This window comes from Castor canadensis, chromosome 7, assembly GCF_047511655.1.
Source record: "Castor canadensis chromosome 7, mCasCan1.hap1v2, whole genome shotgun sequence".
Lineage (NCBI taxonomy): Eukaryota > Metazoa > Chordata > Mammalia > Rodentia > Castoridae > Castor > Castor canadensis.
In genome coordinates, this window is record NC_133392.1 from 67248267 (window position 1) to 67270029 (window position 21763).

At 49.7% G+C, this 21763-nt stretch overlaps 1 protein-coding gene across 9 annotated transcripts in view; it reads right to left on the minus strand.

Annotated features, from left to right (window-relative positions):
• Positions 1-21763, minus strand: part of Dlg5 (discs large MAGUK scaffold protein 5) — a 115826-nt gene that overhangs the window by 7975 nt on the left and 86088 nt on the right. For 7 of the 9 annotated variants that reach the window (XM_074079275.1, XM_074079272.1, XM_074079274.1 and 4 more), the window contains 14 exons: positions 19148-20167; positions 18271-18394; positions 17742-17886; positions 16750-16862; positions 16023-16112; positions 15605-15755; positions 12484-12646; positions 12224-12357; positions 11439-11585; positions 10029-10212; positions 9427-9575; positions 8513-8683; positions 7210-7406; positions 131-274 (listed from right to left, as the gene is read on the minus strand). In XM_074079275.1, the coding sequence (XP_073935376.1) occupies positions 131-274; positions 7210-7406; positions 8513-8683; positions 9427-9575; positions 10029-10212; positions 11439-11585; positions 12224-12357; positions 12484-12646; positions 15605-15755; positions 16023-16112; positions 16750-16862; positions 17742-17886; positions 18271-18394; positions 19148-20167 (2932 nt within the window). The remainder of the gene's footprint in view (positions 1-130; positions 275-7209; positions 7407-8512; positions 8684-9426; positions 9576-10028; positions 10213-11438; positions 11586-12223; positions 12358-12483; positions 12647-15604; positions 15756-16022; positions 16113-16749; positions 16863-17741; positions 17887-18270; positions 18395-19147; positions 20168-21763) is intronic. The other 2 variants (XM_074079276.1, XM_074079273.1) reach the window with 2 other exon arrangements.

The following is a 21763-nucleotide window of genomic DNA, read 5'->3' on the forward strand; positions in this document are numbered from 1 at the left end:
GACACCACAGAGGGAACCAGACGCCAAAGGTGGGTCTGACTGAAGTCAGACTCAGGGCTCTGAGACAGGGCCAGGGAGGCAGGCAGACAGGGATCGACTCAATTCAGTAGGCATAGAGGGTGCTCCTTACCGAGTGGGCATCTGCAGAACTTGCCAGGTGCCTCGTTCACCAGCATCTCCTTCACCACATCCAGTAAAGGCCCTAGAATCAGGACTGGCCTCAAAGTGGTACAGTCCACCTTCTGGACCCGCTGATAGGCCAGGCTCACCGAATCTGAAGGACAGAGTGGCAGTGTCATGGCCCAGCCTGGACAGAAGGTGGAATCAGAGCTGAGCACCTCTGCTCCCTGATCTGGCTCACCCATAACTCCATAAAGCCAGAACCAGGGAGGGTGACCAGCTCGTCGAGCTTGCCTGGGATTTCCCCAGCTTTAGCACCAGAGTCCCATGTCCTGGGCACACCAGGGCATGGTCACTCATGGAGTCCAGCCCAAGTGTGTACTTCCACCTCTGATAACACTAGAGGCAGCTGGTTCTGACCAGTCTTCTTGCACTTTCTTCTGCTCCAATTCCTTAGGTGTCCTACACCCATTGCCCCCACCTCATGTCCTTTTCCCCAGCTCACCAGAGATATGGCCTCTAAGGTTTGGCAGCCACAGTTTTCCCTGTGGCAGGCATGGTCACATGACCCATAACAGGGGAGGCCCCCACATCCTTGGCCTATGTCCATGGGCCAAAAATGGGTGGTGCTGTGAGCCAGCTCTGACCATACAGATGGGGACAACCCTTAGGAAATGGCAAAGCCACAAGACAGAAGGGACCTGGGTCCCCAGACAGTGTACAGCACAGAGCTATATCCCCTGGACCACTCACAAGCTCAGGCTTGTACATGGCAGAGAAATGAGCTTCTTATTGTGCTTGAGCTGCTGCTATCAGACACATGTTATAAACCTCCCCTCCCATAAATGCACAGAAGTCCTTCTAGGAAGAGAGTTTAAAACAGCAAACAAATGCCTTCTTTGGAGCTGAGATACAGCACTGTGTGGCATCTGAGAAGCACAAAAAAGGGAATAAAGCATAGTCCCTGCCCTTTATAAGTTCACACTGTAACAGGGCCGCAAGTCAACAACACCAGACATCCAGACCAGTGCTGCCTGGTGATTCCAGGCACCAGAACAGGGTGAGACAGGGTGGGGGAGTGGGGGTAAGCATTAGATAATGATGGATGACAAGGGATTGAGACAGGCCCAAGAGGGATAGGGAAGCAGAGAGCAGGGAGAAGCGAAGTGGGAGAAGGCAAGGCCAAGGAGGGCTACAGTGAGAACAGACTGATGTGGGCAAGTAAGGAAGGGTGAGGTTTGGCAGGAAGTGTCTGTGCACCTCTGTAGAGCTGCTGTGGCTAGAAGACAGGAGCAGGGACCTGAAGGCACAAAGTAAGCACCAGGCTGCAAAGAGACCAACCTCAGGGCAAAACAAAAAAAGCAAGTAAACAAAGTCTCTTCCCTCACTACACCCCTACAGGCATGCATTTTAAGACTGAGGATTAACCACATACACCTTCCCAGCTTTCTATATGGCACTTCCCAGCCTGGTGCCTGCTAGTCTATGGCTTAAAAAGCAAGCAAGGGATTTAAGACATTTTCACCACCTTTGAACCCCATGTGTCCTCTTTTGAAAACCAGAGCTCTTCCCAACACCCATTCCCCCTGGCCTCCGCAGAAGCAACCATTACTGTGAGCTGTAAGTATGACATTCCATGTCTCTGTTATTTTTGTAAGTTGACTGGGGGGAGGGGAGACAGTACTGGAATTTGAACTCAGGGCATCAAGCTTGCTAAGCAGGTGCTCTACGACTTGAGCCAGGCCTCCAGCCCTTTTTGCTTTAGTTACTTTTTAGACAGGGACTTACATCTTTTAGCTAGGCCCACTTGGACTATGATCCTCCTCTTTTTACACTTGCCACCATACCTGGGATGACAGGCACTGCAGCCAGCTATTGACTGAGATGGGTTCTTGCTAACTGTTTGCCTGGGCTGGCCCTGAACAGTGGTTTCCTGAGTAGCCAGGATTATCAGTGTGGGCCGCTGGTGCCCGGCCAGGTCTCAAATTTTCAGTGGGGCTGGCCTTGAACCATGATCCTCCTATCTATACTTCCCAAGTAGCTGCAATGACAGGCATGAGCCATGGCACCCCATTTGATTTTTACATGCTTAGAAAACACATTGTGTATGTATTTGAGTTCAACAAACATGACGTGATCTGTAAATATTTTTTTAACTCCCTCAGGTTGCTTCTGGAATGCACCCATGCTATTTATGCTATTCTCCTTATTCCTTTGGAATAAATACCCCATGCATAAATATAGTGCAAACAGACACTAACAAGAACTTGAACACCCAGGCAGAGTTTTGGGGAACATCTGGATTAGTCCAAATCTACACAGCTAGTACCTGAGAGTAAGGAGGGGACAAAGAACTAAGTCTGATGTTAGACATTTTCCCTTAAAGTCAGTTGTCAAATTTATAATTTGGGTGTGTGCGGAGCAAGAGGCAAAGTATCTATGACAGTCACCAAAGCACAGAGCAGGCTGTTCTGTGGTCTTATGGGCTGAAGAGGAAACCTGGGAGTCGAGGGGCCCTGTGGAACCCCCTAGGCTCTTGGCTTGGACCTGAGGGCCACCACTAGGGTCAGGGTGAATCATAACCAAACAGAAGCTGCAGCCCTGCCAGAGATGAGATCAGTGCTGTATGTACAGGTCAGGGCCAACCCTCCCTGGAGGGCAGGAACATCATTCAGAGTCTTAACATTTCCTATTCGTAATTCTTGACATTTTAAACAATTTCCAAGCATACCAAGAAGCAAGAACAAGAAAAGCAAAGTCAACAAGAAACAGACTCAGGGATGATTAGACATGACAGTTACCAAGCAGCCCTCACAAACACGTGCTTGTCTATTTAGGAGAGCAGACAACAAGATGGAAAATCTTGGCAGAGAATTAAAGTCCATTAAAAAAGAATCAAATGGAAACTCTAGAACTAGACAGCACAGTTTCAAAAGTTAACAACATATTGGACACAACAGAAGAGAAGAACCACGAACAGGGAAAAGGTCAGTAGGAGACATATGGGCTAGTAGAAGCATCTAGAGAAAAGAGATGGAAAATACTGGGGTGGGGGGGCGGCGGCACGTGGAGATAGAAGCTGCAAGATATACAAGGTCTGGCCAAAGAACTAAGATGCAGGAGAGGCACGAAGACCACAGAAGCATTTTTAAAGAAATGGTAGCCAAGGGTTGGGGCATGGCTCAAGTGGTAGAGGGTCTGCCTAGCAAGCACAAAAGCATAAGGCCCCAAATTCAAACTCCAGCACTGCCAAAAAAAAAACAAAAAAAAAAAGATATGATGGCCAAGAATGTTCTATAACACCATGTTACAGCGTTAAGAAATGCCAAGAACCATCTAAGCAGTACCAAGTGCACCTGGGCAGCACTTCATAGTTGGATTGCTGCAAATAGAGAAAACGCTAAAAACAGCTGGGGGATGGGGGATATATTACCTTCAGCACAAGGACAGCAGGGAAGACTCTCACCAGAAATATCACGTGGCAGGCTGAAAAGCATCCAAAAGGATTGGTTCACTTCCTCCCTAATCTTCAGAACCTTTGCCTATTACCTTTTATAACAAAATGTGATAATTAAAGAACCCAAGAGAAAGAGCTTAGCCTGAGTTATCTGGGTGGGCCTCAAACACAGTCACAGGTATCCTTATAGTGGCACAGGGAATTCTGAGACAGAAAAACATGAAAGAGAAGGTGATGCGAAAATGGAGGAGAAGGGTTTGAAGATATTGGTGATGTGGCCACAAGCAAAGAAATGAAGGAGTCATCACTAGGAGCTGGAGGAGGCAAGGAAAGGATTCTCCCCTCAAGCCTCAGAGGAGGCGTGGTCCTGCCAACACCTGGACCTTGGCCTAGTGGTACTGGTTTTGGACCTCTGGCCTCCAAAATAAATGTGCATTGTTTTAAGCCACGTGGCTTATGGTAATTTGGACAGCAGCCATTGAAAATGAGGGCCAGAGCAAATAATGAATTCTTTAAAGTGCTTAAATAAAATGCAGTTGGTCCTCTGTATCCACAGGTTTTGCATCCATGGATTCAACCAATTACAAATTGAAAATATTCAGGGAACATTGTGGCTCACACCTATAATCCCAGCTATTCGGGAGACACAGATGGGAAGATCACAGTTCAAAGACAGAAGGGCAAAAATTTGGTGCAACTGTATCCCAAAAAACAAGCTGGGAGGGCTGGGAGTGTGGCTCAAGTAGAAGAGCACCTGCCTAGCAAGTGCAAGGCCCTGAGTTCAAATCCAGTACTGTCCCCCTCCCATAAAAAGCCCAAGTTGGGCTTGGTGGTTCACACCTATTCCAGCTATATAGGAGGTGACGGTAGGAGAATTGAGGTCCAACGCTAGCTCCAGGCAAAAAATTAGGAGACCATATCTGAAAAACAAACTAATACAGAAAGGGCTGGGGGTGTGGCTCAAGTGGTAGAGTGCCTGCCTAGCAAGCATAAGGCCCTAAGTTCATATCCCAGTACAAGGAAAAAAAAAAAAAAACCCTCTATCTTCTATCTGTCAGTAGCTAGATATATGGAAAAAGACTGTAATGAACACATACAGATTTTTCTTGTTGCTATTCCCTGAACAATAGTGTGTGACAACTGTTGACCTAGCATTTACATGGTGTCAGGTATTATAAGTGATCTAGAGAAGATTGAAAGGATTGCATAGGTCACGTGCAAGTATCACTTTACCATTTTACGTAAGGGACTTGAGCTGTAAGCCCCTGTGGATACTGTGGGAGGACCATAAACAGTGATCTAAAATTCTATATCCAGTGAAAAGCTCCAAAAATGATGGTAAAATAGACATCTTCAGACAAAAACTGAATTTGTCACCAACGAACCTGGTATTACAAGAAATGCTGAAGGGAGTTGTTTAGCAGAAAGAAGTGAAACCAGAACTGCTGAAGGGAGTTGTTTAGCAGAAAGAAGTGAAACCAGAACTGCTAAAGGAAGGCAGAGTGATGGAAAGGGTAAAAGCAAACAACTGGTATGTCACTGAATACCACTACTTTGAGTTTAAGATATGTGAGGAGTTAAAATGGTCGGACCGTCAGAGTTGGGAAGCTGGGAAGTGGAGTTAAGAGTGAGCCGGAGTTAAGAGTGAGCCGGTGTGTCAGAGTTCTGGTGAAGTGCTCAAGGCAGTAAATCAGTTTCATGCTGTGAGGGCTACTGAAAAATTTAGTAAAAACAAACAGCTAAAAACTAATCAACGGGTGGGATGGCGTAACAGAAATACTCGATCAATCCAAAACAAGCAGAGAAGATGAACATACACCAGGTAAGACAGACAAAAAAAAGGGGTGGGGTTTGCTCCTTAGTGCGCACTACGCTGCGTGTGACAGTAAAAGCTCTGGTTAAGCAGCATGCACAGTGTCTTCAGTGTTCACTTTTCTGTAAAAGCAGGCATACTTTTCTCTATGGGCCATATTTTGAAAAAATGCTTTTAAAAACAGATTGCCACTATGCATTAAAATAAAAGCCATATGCTTTTATGTAAATAGATATGAAAATATAAAGCTACAGAAAATTTAAAGTACAAGACAGGAAAAGATGAACTGTGTGAACATTAACCAAAAGAAAACTGGTATGAAAATAAAAACATCACATAAAATACACCTTTTGGAAAAGACATTACCAGAAACCGGGAAGACTCTGTAATGACAGGAGGGTCAGCTTGCCAGGAAGATAGGAAAATCCAAAGGCGTATACACCTAAGCTATAACCTAAAAACCAATGGTGTGAAACAACTGAAGAAGTAAAAGAAAAAACATACAAACTGCTTTTTTTTTTGAAACAGGGTTATTTATACATGTACCCCAGGCTGGTGTCAGTCTGGTGTCCCCTGTGGTTGGCACCACCACACCCAGGTAAAACTATTCAAAGATATAAACATATCTGTTGCACACATACCAAATACATCAGAGATGGTGTCCACAGGAGGAAGGAGCAGGGGGAGTCTGAGACCAGAATGGAAAAAACCAAGACACAAAAGGACAAAGAAACCCTCCCTTGATTAACAGGCCAGCAAACTTACTCTATAAAGGGCTAGACAGTAAATATTTTAGGCTTTGAAGACAAAAAGGCATAATTGAGCCAACGTTAACATCAAATGGCTAATGGTCATTTTAACATGTTAAGTTTAAAGTGTAAAAACCTGTGCTCAGCTCAGAGGCTGCACAAACAGGCAGTAGACCAGACCTGGCCCATAGGCTGTGACCTGTCTAGCCTTTTTTCACCTGATGGTGACAGTAAACCATAAGCTATAAGCAGGACCCACTAGGTCTAGGGCCATAATTTTAAAGAGAAGAGGTGGGAAGGAAGGAGCAGGCCAGTGGTCCTACCTTCCGCTGCTTACTGAGCCCACTCCCTCCCCACCTGAGAGGACACACCCAAGGACAGTGGATACACAGGACCCTGGGAACTGCATTTACAAGGGCTTCCTCCTTCACAGGACCAATGCATCCATCCTCAAAGGACATCTGCTGGGGGATCCTGGATTAGCATTCTGCCTGGGAGAATCTTACCAAAATCCCAGATGAACACAGGAGTGAGGTCAGAGAGGACAAAGATGTGCACACACTGGTAGCCCATGGTCACTCCCAAGCACAAATGAGAAGCAATGTATGAAGCAGAGACTGTTTTTCACCTGCTTAGCACCTGCTTCTCCTTTCTTCCTTACTAACAGGACTGGTGCTGTTGAGGTCAGTGATGCTCCCAGCTAAAACATGCATCCTTTGAAGATGTGAGTGGACAAGGATATGTAAGTAGTAGTTGAGTAGAGTTCCAGATAAGCTGTTTTAAAAGGCACACTCAGCTGAGATACACTTTTGCCTTGCCTCTTCCTCTGTTCTACTGCCTAAAACAGGGACATGATGGCTGGACCTGCAGTAACACATGGTGACCATGAAGAGACCATGAGGATGGAAGCCACATTCTATTGGCTGGGAGACTGAAGACAGCAGCACCACCTGACCAACACAGACCTGTGTGCAAAAGCCAAGTGAACTTCTATCTTGTTTAAGTCCCTGGGGTAGAGCTTTGGCAGTCCCCCCAGGAGAGCCCACTGCAAAACAAGCTCCATCACTTGCCTTCAAAGAGTGGAATGGAGTCACTGGAAAAAGCATCGAGCGTGAGGAGGTCCTTCCCATCTTTGGACCCGCTGCGCTTGTGCTTATGTTTCCTTCGAAAGAAGGACCGGCGTGCGGCTGCTGACAGCGTCTTTGCAGCACTGCTGTCATCTCTGACCTCGGACATGCTGAGCCTCCTGGAGAATTCTTGGTCCATCCTGTGGTCAGAGGAAATCACAAAGCTGGAGAGGGCCATGGGGACAGTGAAGAAAGTGGGAGTGGCTCGGGAGCCAGGCTCCTCCACACACTTCAGGCTCCTGGTCACTGCCCCTCCGATGCTGAGGACCCCTGGTACCACAACTGCAGGGGGACAGGCAGCACACAGTCAGCTCTGGGGCAGGTGAGTCCCAACCACCATGCACTCAGCTCAGGGCAGCCTGTAATTGGTGAAAGGGGCCAGACAAAAAGGCCATGCAGTATGGAGCTGCATTCACACGTGTCCTCAGCAGGGAGACCTGAAGTGACTGCAGATTACTGACTGCTTAGCTAGACTTGCGGGGAGGACAGAGGGATTGGGGTGCTATGATTGGACATGGTTTCAGTGAACCCCCCCCCCAAGGGCTTATGTGCTGGAGGCTTGGTCCACAGTATGGCAGTGCTGAGATGGAGGAAGTTTGAGATTAGATCCTCGAGCACTGCCATCGGAAGGGATTGACACAGTCCTCACAGAACTCAGTCAGCTCCTGCAGGAGTGTGTTGTTATAGGAAGAGCAAGTTGTTTGCTGTCTTGCCATGTGATCCCTTCCTTCTGCATAAGGTTGGTTACCCACCACAAGACACAGCCAAGGAGGCCTCACCAAAGGCTGAACAGATGGGGCCACATGATCTTGCACTTTCAGCGTCCAGAAATGAGAGCTACATAAACCTCTTTTCTTTGTACATTTCCAGCTTCAGGTATTTTGTTACAGCAAAAGATAACACCTAACAGGTATATGGTTTCTTTCTGAAGTGATAAATATGCCTAAAACTAACTGGAGATGGTTGCACATATCTGTGAATATACTAGACTGCTGAATTATCCACTTTGGGGTAGTTATATGCCATGCGAACTACAGTTCCATCAAACTGTTTGGAAAAATAAGTTATACCTCCTGACTTGCCACCATGATTTTGTATACCAACTCCTGCTAGTAGCAGCTTTCTGAATATTCGATTTGACAAGAGATATATAGCCCAGAAGCTGAGATGAGAGACAGCCAGTCCTCCGGTGGTCACTCATGGGACAGCTCTATGCTGTCCCCACTCAGAGATGCAGAACACTTACACATACTTGCTGGGAATCTGTCCACGCTGGATCTTCTGGGCATTCTCATCCAGTTGCCAGGCCATCCAAGACCCAAATGTGCCCTGGGGCAAGGTGTCATCCACATAGAGGATGTCATCTTTCTTAAAGCTCAGCTCAGGCTCCACCTCTGCCAGCCGGTCATATAGGGCCCTGGCCCACAGGACAGAAAGCATTCCATCAGGAGGCCATGCCCAGGCCTTTGCAGCCAGGCTCCCAAGGCTGCTACTCTCTTCTGAGCACCATCAGAAATAGGATTCTGTCTGGTGGTGTTTCCCAAAAGGGGGATCCCCGTCCTTTGCAAAATGGGACAGACTCTCTAAGACTGAAGGCTCACCTCATCAGAAAGAGACCTTCCTGCTAAGAACAGGGTCATACATGCCTTCCAAATGGACTTTTTCCATCTGTCTCTCTCCCAGAAGTCAAGGCTCCTAGTCCCCATGGATTGTAAACTCTCTAGAATGGAAATATGTCACCTCCCACCTTAGCACAGATAGTGGTCGCTCATCACCGCTTTCATCCTTCCTGTGATCTCAGACCTCAGGGAACACAAAAGAAGTTCTGAGCAACTCCCACCCCTGCTCCCTGCTGATGCTGCCTCATGTGTCGCATTCTGGGCAGTGCCTATGGGTATGATGGTGCCTGAAATCCACACAGTGCAGATAATTCTGCAGATCTTGGATGGGGAGACCAAAGCAGGAGTGTAGCCTACAGGAAAACAGAGCACAGTGGCCTCAAAATTCCCGAGGTCCTAACCCATAGAGGAGCCCTGAGGCCCTCAAGGGTTTCCCTAAGTAAAAGGCATCGACATGAGTAATGCCAATGATGGCCTCAGACTTGGAGGCAAGGAACAGAGATCCCCTTCCCTGGCCCCACATCCCTCACTGGGATAGTACCTGATGTAGAAGCTGTCACCAGGCAGGCCCTTGATCCTGGTGAACTCCTCTGGGCGGTACTGCACCTTTAGGCGGATGCCATCTTTGGGCTTCAGCATCTCTACGTAGACCTCCTCAACTGTCTTGTTACGCATGTCTAGGTTACCATACTGACCAAGGACAGGGTGCAGGGATCAGAAGGAAGTAGCCAGAGGCAGCTCGCACCCTGGTGGGGCCAGTTATGGCACCAAGGTGGACAGTCAATGTCCCCTCATCTGCTCCACCCTTATCTCCTGCTTGTGAAACCACACCTTTACCACCTCCATGCCAGCTCCCCCAGGAGACGGGAGGCACAGGGAGGAAGAGAACATCCTCCCTCCGGCTCTGAGAGTGAGCGTCTCCTTCCGGCCGCCAGGGCCCTAGCTGGAGTTGAGCCCTTGGGTTCTCTTGGTAGCTTCCCAGAGGGGCTCGGTACCCTTTTTTTTTAACCTTTGGGTTTACAAGGATGAATAAACAGTCCTGACAAGTAGCCAGGTAAAGACTGCTGTGCTCCCGCCATCTCCTGTGTCTCCTGAGAGGGTACAAGCCTGACTTGAGACTGGCTTGCTCAGTGGCAGACTCACCTCAAGGATAAGGTCCCCTGGCATGAGGCCATCAGGACCCTTAGCAGGACTACCATCCTCCACCTCGGCCACAAAGACTCCATGCAGATTTCCGCCGCACAAGTGCACTCCAAGCTCCAGCTGGGTCTTTTTGAGGAAGACAACGCGTGGCTCTGGGGTCTTCTTGCTGACATCGCCTACCATTCTTTCAGGAAGGAAAACGAAGGCCCTCAATCATGCACAGGAGGGAAGAAGGCATGCACAAGGCCCTGCCGCCTGTGTGCTTTACAGACCACAGGCTGAGTTCGGCTGACTTTTTCAGTGTATGGGGCAGGAGGCTGAGGGGTAGTAGGAATGAAAGCAAGGCCCTAGGCTGCAAAGCCAGTAAGGGACAGAGCTGAAGACAATGACCCTGCTTTCCGGGCCCAGTGTCACTCCCATGCCTTAGGAGGCATCCCTCACACCTGGACTATTCTTGTCTGCCTTAGTTCTGCCTAAGGAAAGGTAGCATGTGCCTCACTGTCCACAGCATGACAGCTTCAACAACATCTCCCTGCATCAACTCAGGCAGGTGCCTTGCCATCAAGAACTTAAGTCAATGACGGAAGCTGAAAACAGGCTGCCAACAACCTGAGCGAAGCAGGGAAAGTGGCGAGGCTGACAAGGGGGACCTTCGGGGAGAAGTCAGCCTGTGGCTAAAATCTTGTTGCAGGTAAGTTTCAGTGGGACTGATCCTTGGTGTCAGAGTGCAGAGCTGCCTCACTTAGGGAAATGTGGGGCTTTGCTGGAGAAGTGGCCCTAGCAGGACTGAAGAGAGACTGTATCACACCCTGGCCTGACCAGCCCTCTTCTAATCCCTTCAGTCCCAGGTCAGGCTGATGGACATGTAGCTCCCACAAGCACACCTGACTACTCCTGATGCTGCTCCCTCTGCCTGGCTTATCTGCAGAGGCTGCTCCTAAACATTTGCACCTAGCTGTCTGTCACCTCTCCCTGCCAGAGTCCATGCACCTCCTGACTGCTCCGCAGAATCCTACAGTGCCCCTCACAGCACTGTGACTGGCCTCACATACTCTGGCCCTGGCCTGTTTCCTCCTTGGGTGCAACACTGCTGCTGATGATCAGGGGCGAGCTGGCGATGACTGTGGAATTGTGTCTGGAGAGAATTAGAAAATGAGCAAACAAGAAAGGGAAGATAGAGAAGAAGGTAGGCAGCAAACAAGTCAGTGAGGAAACAAGGAAGAGAAGTGAAGAAGGTAGAAAACGAGGGAGGAAAAAAGAGAGACGACTCTCCCATCCAAATCCTGAGGACTAGGTATGTGCTGGGTAGCACAAGGCAAGCCTGGCTGCCCTGTGCCCATGACCCGTAAGGATGGGCTAGGCCACTCGGACAGGTAGACAAAAGGAGACCCACGGCCTGCATCTGCTGACCTGGAGCTTGGGGTGCTCTGCTTAGCTGGAGGGGTGCCAGGGCCCTCGTCCTGTTCCATCAGTGGGTCAATGACAGAGGGATGCTCTGGGGTGGTGGCACCGTTGCCCTGGAGAGTGGAGTGGGCACCAACAGGGTCCAAGTGGGAGCTGGGGATGGAAGACAGGAGGCATAAGGAGAGGCACACAGCTACTCTGAGCCACTCCCTCTGCAGTAGTGACCAGCTTGGCCATAGCTCTGTGCCCTGAGCCAAGGTAGACACATCAGGAACTTGGACTTATGTCATCTGCGCCATAGGATCTGCCAGTCCTCAACTCAGGGATCCTCTCCAAAGGTGTCCAGCCTAAAGGACAACGTGAAGCTACTGACCCTTTCCCTCTGCTTCTCCTGAGTCAAGTGATGCGGCCCTGCAGGGCATGTAGCCCCCCCACCCCCACCCCCTCCGTCTATCCTGTGACCCAGCACATAGGGGTTGATACAGGCAGGTGTCCCGCATCTGCCTGCAGACAGAGAGCCAACCACTAAATGAGAATCCCACCCTAGGGTCTCGGCTCCTGGCTACCACAGGCCCCCTCCAGACAGTGGGATCCTGGCCATCTGTTTCCCTATCTCATTTCAGGAGGAGACATCCTCTCTATATATGCTCTTTTTCATAACCCAAGGCTACTCAACTCCCCTTACCAGCAGCAGAATCCCACAACTTGCAACTGGTGTCCTGAGTTCCCCACAGTGAGCATCTACCTCTCAGCCCTAGCCCAGATGGCCCCTGGGAGGGCCCAAAGCTCACCTGGAGCGGGAGTGGCTGCTGAGTTGGTGCATATGAGGGTTATACTGGGCCAGGATAGTGATGGTGTCACACTGCTGCCCAATGATGAGCCGGGCCTGCTGTTCGGTGGCACTCCGCAGGTTTATTCCATTGAACTGGGGAGACACCCAGGGTGAGCTCAGTGATGGGGCAGAGGCTGAGGCTGTGGACACAGACTTGGGAGCACTACTTTTTCAGGAGAAGAGGAGAGGAGGAAGAGAAGAAGGGCCACTCCCTCTTACCTCAAGTAACTGGTCCCCATACTCAAGGCCGGCCTGGTGGGCAATGCTCCCTGCGGTCACCTTGGAGACATAGATACCACCCTTCTCTCCACTCACAATGGAGATGCCCAGTGGCTCTGGGCCCTTCTGCACCTTCACATGGCGTGGTTCCTCCACATAAGGCCTTGGAAAAAGAGCCAAAGATTTCAGAGACTCAGACTCAAAGGAAACACGTCGGGAGAGGTGAGATCAGGCACATGAGTAGATATGCAGAGAGGACGTGGCGCCTGGGTGCTCCTATAATGACATAGCTGGATAGGTACATGATGAGCCAGCTGCTGTATGACAAATGATATACGTTCTTGAAATTTCATGCAATACAAACACCACACATCCAGATGAACATGGAAACACATAGCATCAAAGACAGAGAACAATCCAAGAGAACTACAAACATTGATACAGGGAAAAAAAAACCAAGCAAAATTTGTTTTATGAAAGGAGTTTCTTCAGGACATGCAATGTACAAACCCCCAGGGGAGGGGGTTCTCAAGGAACCCACTGGCGAAAAGAGATGGCTTCTGGAATGATACTTGTTTTGGAAGAGATGACATAAACTATCAGTTTTCATATTTACTGGCTATATAGGATGATGCAAACTAATCATGGAAATTGAGCAGCTGCAAACCCAAGCCATGAAAAAGGGGGGAGCAGGGAGGCTCCCAGCAAGGCTGTGATCATGCACTTGCTGCCAGGGAGTCATCCACCATGCCCAAGGGCACGAGGAGCAGGGGCACATGGGAGCCTCATGTCAGGCCAACCTCAGACTCCTCAGCGAGGAGGACCTGGGCCTGGTGGCCACGGGCAGCCTCAGAAGAGATCTGTGGTGGAAGAAACACCTGGATGGACAAAAGTTAGAGAGGAGAAAAGGAACTTTCAGAGAAGGAAGATGGCCCAGACACCAGCAACACACACACACAGAAAAGACAACAGAGGAATACCAAGTCCTTCCCCTGGGGCTGGAGCAGCACCCCCGCCCTGCCCCTGCCTCCTTCCTCCAGAACATGAAGGATAAAGTGGGCCAAAGGCTGAGGGAGGGATCCAGCCTGACACCCATCTCTTAGGTTCCCTGGAGAGCCCATCGACAGATCCACATGAGAGGCCTGAACTACACACCCCTGCCAGAGAGGCAGAGCAGTTCACAAGCTCAGCAGGTCATAGCCTGGTCTCCACAGCTCAGGGCCCAGCAATCTTGGAATAAGCAGAGATTAAAATTCTTAAATTGTCCTTGCTTTCCACCATCCTCCCAGGTATTCTCACTTTCCAAATTCACTAACTCTGCAGTCCTCCCCTTGAGCTCCATCCTGGTCTGCATCCACACTCACCTCCACAGCTCAACATGTGTTAGAGCGTCAGGTGGTTTAGAGTGGCAAGAACCCTTGGCAGGTATCCTCATACCACAACCTAAGATAATGGGGCAGAGTCCCAAGTGATGCTCACAGGTGAGGGCAGAGCTTGAGTCATCATCCCTCGCTGATTACCCTTTCCTCTGCTCCACCTCCACATAACACATTCATCTCAATACAGGAGCAGGTAACCAAGTCATAATGACAGCCACACAGAAGCCATTAAGCCATAGATGAGCCTATAAATCAGTACTTCCTGGCATGGAAAGGCACAGAGGACCTGCACTGGAGTGCAAAGGCAGAAGGGAATAATTCCACTACAGTAACCCACACACACATCTGTACTCGTGCACAGGCCGATTTCTACGGAGGACCACACCAAGATGGAACAATGGGCATCTCTACAAGAGGGATTTGAGGTAATCTTTTCTTCTTAATCCTCTGAACAGTTTAAATTTTTTTAATGCTGTTTTCTTAGCACAACATGGCTTCTCTGAAAACAGGTTTATAAAGTGTCCTGATAATATTACAAATCACTTAGAACATAATTCTAAAGGAGATGTGATTATGGACATAAAATAACATAAATAAGTAAAACAAGCATTAAAATATATATTGTATGTATCAAAAGGTGATTATAAATTGGTATGTAGCATTTTTCGTCTTTCCATGTTTCTAATTTTCCCAATTTTCTGTAATGAGTATATGACAGGGAACTACATTATCAAGAAAGGGACTGGGATTAATTAGTAAGCTCTTGCTCAGGTCACTCAGGTTAACTTGTGTCTGATGGTGTAAGCAGCATGAGGGCACAAACCGCTCACACTTTTTCTCTCCAAGCAGTTCCTGGCTCTGTGTCCACCGCAGGGAGCTGAGCAGCTGCTTGATGGCAAGTGACCAAGCCCTTCCTATGATTAAGGACGCACTTCACTTGGGGAAGGTCTTTATCTCTCAATGAGAAGCCAGAATGACGGCCGGCCAGCCACCCCTCAGCAATCCCATGTGTGTCACATAGGGAATGACTTGTGGACATTTTCCTATGGACTGAGCCTGATCCCCTAGGGCCAACCTAGGGTTTGGGTACCTCTGCTCCCCTCAGATCCTCTAGCTAATATTTGCTGGATCTCTTGTTTCACAAGTTCAGATTTTCAAGTCAAATATGATCTAGATGGAGCCTTTAAATATAAATATGACCTAGAAAGTTCTACTGAGAACATAGAAGGGGGAGGCGTGTGCAGTGTGTTGGCAGCTGGGGTGAGGGACTCTGCAGAGGAAGCAACTGGACACCTGGCCCGAAGGTCCAGCTCTCTGGACCCAGTTTTCTCATCTGTAAAATGGGATTAATAATAGTAATACTCAAAGGGTGATTGTGAGGCTTTCATAACTTAATATGTGGAAAGTGCTTAAACATGGGCCCAGGAAGTAGTATCTGGCCCGTCACCTCCAGGTCATCTCCAGTCTCAGTTGCTATCAATGCTGAGTGAGAGGAGCCTACCCCACGCTGTCCCTGCCATCCACCTTCCTGCCAGGGCCATGCTGGGCCACAGTAACTACAAGTGCCACAGGGGACACACAGGTGATGTGCTGATCAGGACACCAGTGGATGCTAGGTGACCCAAGCTAGAGTGGCTAGACTCCTGATGCTTTCACTAGTAAGCCCTCTCTCTAGCATAAGCCCTGGTCTGCTATCCACACGCACCACCCACTGGTTTGCCCCAATGCCCATGCACACTCACCTGTCCTTTCTCCGCTCCCCAAGGGATGCAGGGTTGACAGCAATCCTGGGCAATGTGGAGGCTGAGGTATGAGGCTGGCTACAGGAGGACAGGGTATCAACACTCAGGGGTGACCGGGGTGGGGTGCTGCATTCAGAATATGACAGTGAGCCTGCCAAGAGAGAGGAGGTGATGTAGCCATGCTCTGCCATCCAGACACAGGCTTCATGTGGACTGAACCACATGGCCTGGGCTCTGATGCTGGGCCCCATTGCTTCCCATTCCCACAGCACCAGGCCTAAGGCTGGCTCAGAGAACCTCCGCTGACTGACTGGGATGACTACAACCTAGATGGTTAGATGAAGTTGTGCCCAGGGACTCCGTGGAAGGACAAAACAAAACAGCAGGCCAAGTACGGGAGGGTGAGCTCAGTTCTTACCTCTGTCAGAGCCCATGACAGACCGAGGGTATCTTGGAGTTAACGGGATCTTAATGCGTTCTGCCTTGAACTGCAGGTTACTGGAAGACCCTATTGTTCCACGAGGAGACAAAGCGTCAGACCCCATAGTTAAAAACCACCCCTCACACTTTGCTACTACTTAGCGGTGAGGATGGTAACATGCACAGCTAGGCCCTGCCATGCATCCCCACAGGAGCCAAGATGTGGAAGAGTTGAGAAGACACTTGGCCCCTAGGGTTGGAAGGAACTGACCAGGCCAGGACTGCTACAGAATAAGAGCACATGTGGCACTGCCAGCTCCAAAACCCAACAGAACCAGTGATGAGGGTAACTGCTCTGCCTTCTCTTTCCAGCCCCCAAAGACTTCATCCAGGGTATCTTTACCAGGGCACATGATACTATACTCTGGGTTACATTTTCCCTAAGTGACTGGCCATACAGATTATCCCAGAATGCCCCATGAGCCAGAACAGGGAACAAGGCTTTAGCCACAGGATCATCTAAAGCAACCACAAGGTCACCAAAGAAGGGTGTGGGCAGAGGTGATGGCTTTTAGCACACCATGGGCATGACAAGCCCAAAAAGGTGTCAGCTCTTCAAGGGAAGGAGCTGAGCTGAGTCCCAGGAGGGAGATGGGGCCCATGAGTGCAGCCCACCAGGAGATCTGGGCACCCACCACAGCAGAGGGTCCAAGTGGCATAATTACCGAGGCGGGCACTGGAGGGCAGCGAATTGGACCCATGGGAGGCTCTCATCTCAGAGTAGTCATTGCAGGGCCTATGGCTCAGGTCCAGACTCAGGCGACCCTGGTGCTGGACGCTGTGAGAGAACAGAGAGGTGAGGGCCTGTGGAGACATCGCCCAAGGGCAGGCATGGCTGAGGAGGAGAAACAGTGACAGGCCTGGGACTTCCTGAGCTGGAAGAGGGAGGCCGAGGAGCCACTTGCCATTTACTGAGGACAGCACACTATCCCTAGCCACTTTTGTGTGTGGCATCTACCAAGGGCCTACAAAACAGGAGAAGAACCTATATGAAAGGTCAGCCAGTATCACCCCCTATATTAGTGATAGGACTGGGATTTGACTCTTTTGAGAGGAAGGGACTGCTATATGGGGAAAGGCTCTGCAACCTGATGGACCAGGAAGATGGGCAAGGATGGGTTGAACAGGCACTAAGGACCCTGGAGAGGGTACAGTGGGTCTCACTTATGATAGCATGTCTAGGAAAGCAGAGGTGGGCAGAGTCTAGGGACCACCCACATCAGGCTGGCCTGTGGTCAGGTCCCAGCAAGGTCTTCCCTGGCTGTGTAACAAGATGACGAGAATCTTGTCTGCTTAAAACCCTCCAGTGGGTCTCCACCGGAGACCCAGAAGGGTCTGAGCATGGTGCCTAAGACCTTGAGTTGCTATCACTATCACCTTTCTTGAAATACCCTTTGAAACTCCACCATGATAAACTCATAGAGCACTCTCCAAGTTCCCTTTCCCTAGAGTCCCAGTGCTGTTCCACCCAACCCCTTCCCAACTAGCCAAGGAGGCTTCTCTTCCCATAGGCCTCTATGCCTGGAGAACTAGAAGTCACTCGCCACTGACTGAGGACAGCAGACTGCCCCTGGTCACTTTTCAGAAGGGATATCTAATGAGGGCCTCCAAACAATAAAGGCGCCACATGCATGGCTAGCCAGGTGTATTTGCATACCTGGGAGGCAAGCTCTGGGGGCCGGTGTCACGGGGCACAGGTGGAGAGCTGCAGGGCCCAACCCTGTGGCTGCGCACAGTGTAGATGGGGTTCCTCAGGATGGAGCTCACGGTGGTGCTGGGGGTCATGCTCCTGGGAACGGTGCCTAGAAATGGACTAGGTGAGAATGGTCTCCCCAAAGCACCCAGAAAGCCCTGCACTGATACAAGCCCGCTCCCATACACCAGGATGGTGACCACAGGCTTTTAGGGAAAGGGCTCTAGAGGGAGAGTTAACTACCAATTTGCTGTGTGGCTTTGGCTACGGCTTTCCCTATCTATAAAAAGGGAGACTCTTGCATACTTCCTATCGCCGCAGCTGCAAGAGGAGAGTGCATGACATGGATGCAGGAGCAACTGTCCCAGACAGAGCAGCAAGTCCTGGTTCTCTGGAACTCAGTGCTAAAGACACATAGCAGGCTCCCCTCTCTAGAGACCAGGAAGCCCTAAATTCATGCCAACCCTCCTCCTAGTCCATCCCACTGACTCACCCACAGATGGCCTGTTAGGGTACAGTGGGGGATTGCCATGCCGGCCAGAATGCCCTGGTGAGTATGGGGACCACTCCTGAGCCTCTGGGGAAAGCTCTCCACTGGCTAGGCTGCACTTCTGTTCCTGCAGAAACAAAGGCAAGGAGTGTCTGCTAAGCAGAATGAAATGCTCAGGTAACTTTGCAAGCCAATTCCTGCCCCCATGTGTGAGCTCCACCTGCTTGAGCATAGGAAGTAAAGAGAGGAGAGGTCATTGTTCAGTCACACTGTCTTACATGCCTGGAAGGGAAGGACTTCCTTTACAAACCCTTCAGAAAACAACCACAGAGAAAAGGGCTCACATCTTTCACATAAACACTGTAGGAGTAGGTGAGAAGGCATGCCTGCATTTGGCATATGACAACTCTGCACACCTCCACAGTGTCTACAGGTGCAGTGTGCACTGGTGCCTGGGAGGGTCTCAGCTCCCTGCAATCTCCCATTCTGCAAACTACAGTGCACAACACAATCGGGCCACCTGCTGCTGGCTGAGTCTTAGGTGTGCCTCTCATCTCTCCAACTCCTCCAGGGCAAGGCCATGCTAACTGGCTTCGTTGTACAAGTTCAAAAGCTTCTTGCTGAAAAAGCAAGCCAAATGCTACGTCCAAGAATGTGTTCATTCTGATGTCACAATTCCACTTCCATGCACAGCCACATCCCTTTTCTATCTCCTAGTGGGGGCTGCTTCCTAGTGGCATCCACCTGCCAACCCGGCCCACTCCCCCAGGTACATGCCAAGAGCAAAGATGCTAGTCAGGCATGAACCTGAGATGTGAATGCAGAGCTACTTTGCAGGGTTCCCATGGCCAGCTTCCCCCCACCTCAGGCTCAGCTCTACCTCCAGGCACTGAGCAGGAATCACTACCGGAGCAAGCTTGGGCCGAAAACTGGGAGCAGACTTTGGCCGGCGGCGCTTCTGCCCCAGCTCATCTGTCTTCTGGGAGGTAAGGTCCTCATCACAGGACTTCTTGGCTGGCAGGTAGGAGGAGTCCCCGTCCCCTTCAGGGTAGTAGCTGGAGGCAATGCGGACCCTGGCCTTGCGAGGGGGTGACGCATGCATGGGTTCCTCAGGGTCCATGTCAGGGGGTGGGGCGCTTGGGGGACTGGTAGATGGGGAGCTGCCCACTAAAGTGGCTTCTGACTCAGAACTAGTTTCCAATCTATGCTGGAACTTGATGGAGTCGCTCCTCCTTGGGGGTTTTGGGGGTGTAAGAGGCCCGACCCTCTTTGAGGGCTGGGGGGAGTGAGCAGGCCCAGGGCCTGGGAGCAAGTAGTCTACTTTGGGGGGTGTCTGGGGGCGTTTGAAAGTGTTTGGGTCAAAGATGGACTTTCTTTGCTTTGGTTTCTTGTAAACAGAGAGCTTTTCTGGCCCTGCTGTGGAGCTGAGCACAGCCTTGGGCCAGGTCCCACCACTGTTGGAGCCCTCGGGTTCAGTCTTGTCCAGTGGGGCCTCCACAGACCCACAAGGGCCCACCTCAGTCTCAAAGGGCAGCAGAGGCTGCCGGCTCCGCATGTCCACCAGCCCACAGCCACGCTCCCCAGAGGCATCTGAACGGAAGGAGCTCAGGCTTCGATCAGAGGCACTGGGATAGGCCTGTGGGGAGACAGGAAAGGGACCTCCAGGGAACGGCTTGTGTAGAAAGGAGCTGCTGTCCCCAGGGAGGCCCAGGTCCTTCCTGTCTTCTAGCTGATCTGCATAGAAGATATCAGTCTGTGTGGAATTATTGTGCTGTACCAAGTTCCGTTTGTTGTGAGCCTGGACCTCTGTCCCATGGGCTCGAAAAGTCAACATCTTCTCAGAGTCCTTGATGGTTTCAAAGATGTTCTGGCCACTCCACGAGGAACTCTGAGGGAACACCTGAGCAGGAGTTGCAGAAGAGTGAGAAAGAGAAGGTGAGTCAGCAGGGCCTGGAGTTGCCTCTGAAACCTGTCCCCATAGTGGAACCTAGAGCTGCCTCTAAAAACTGTCCCCACAGTGAAGCGATGGGCAGGAATAGGCCACACAACCTTTTAAGAGAGACAGACATACAAAGGTACACAAATGTGTATATACCTGACCCAAATGATGCTTTCTCATGCCCTGGCCACTTTGAATTTCCAGAAGAGCAATGAAATTCTCTTGACTTTTAACACTGTCCACAACCACCTGTACAACGTCCCTCATAAAGAACTATTATGTATCATGATACACCCAGGCAATGGAATACAAACTGGGGCTAAAAAGAAGCAAGCTATCATTTAGCGGGAACCCTAAATGCATGTGATTAAATGAAGATGCCCGCCTGAAAAGGCTACATACTGTATGGCTCCACAAGGCACTCTGGGAAAGGCAAAGAGTAAAAGGATTGGTGGATGAGGGGCTTGAGGAAAGGTGGCAGCAAAACAGGCAGAGCACAGGGGATTTTTAGGGCAGGAAACTATCCTGCATGATACTGCAATGGTGGACACACATTACTATATATTTGTCAAAACTCACAGAATATACAGTATCCATAGTGAACCCTCACATAAACTATGTATCAATGTTGTATGTATCATCATCTGAACAAAAAGCTTCACAGGAATGCATCTTATAAATAATAGGGGAAACCTGGAACAAGGGGTGGGGAGGGGACGGGAGTCTTGGATAAGAGAGCCCAGACCAGCTGCTCTGAAAACCTAAGATGATGCCTGAAAAGTCTTTTAACTTAAAAAATAATAACTTAAGTAATTTAGAAGACATCTCCTAGTGAATGGATGGGCCTCCAACTTTTTTTTTTAATTTTTATTTTTTTATTATTCATATGTGCATACAACACTTGGGTCATTTCTCCCTCCTGCCCCCCACCCCCTCCCTTACCACCCACTCCGCCCCTTCCCTCTCCCCCACCACCCTCTCGCTACCCGGCAGAAACTATTTTGCCCTTATCTCTAATTTTGTTAAAGAGAGAATACAAGCAATAATAGGAAGGAACAAGGGTTTTTGCTGGTTGAGATAAGGATAGCTATACAGGGAGTTGACTCACATTGATTTCCTGTGCATGTGTGTTACCTTCTAGGTTAATTCTTTTTGATCTAACCTTTTCTCTAGTTCCTGGTCCCCTTCTCCTATTGGGCCTCCAACTTTTTATTATTAATCATTTCAATTATGTAGAAAAACTAATGGACTGGGGGCATGGCTCAAGTGGTAGAGAACTTGCCTAGCAAGCACAAGACCCTGAATTCACTCCCCATTTCTGCAAAAAAGGAAGGAAGGGAGGAAGAAAGGAAGGAAGGGAGGGAGGAAGAGAGGAAGGGAGGAAGGGAAGAAAAAGCTTATAGCAAAGTTTAATGAGTGTCCATAAACCCACTAACTGGATTCAACAATATTCTACCAGATTGTCTTTATTGTCTTTAGTCTATACCTATATTGATATCGCAGAACACTGGAAAGTAAGTTACAAATATCTTGACATTTCACCCCTAACAACTTCAG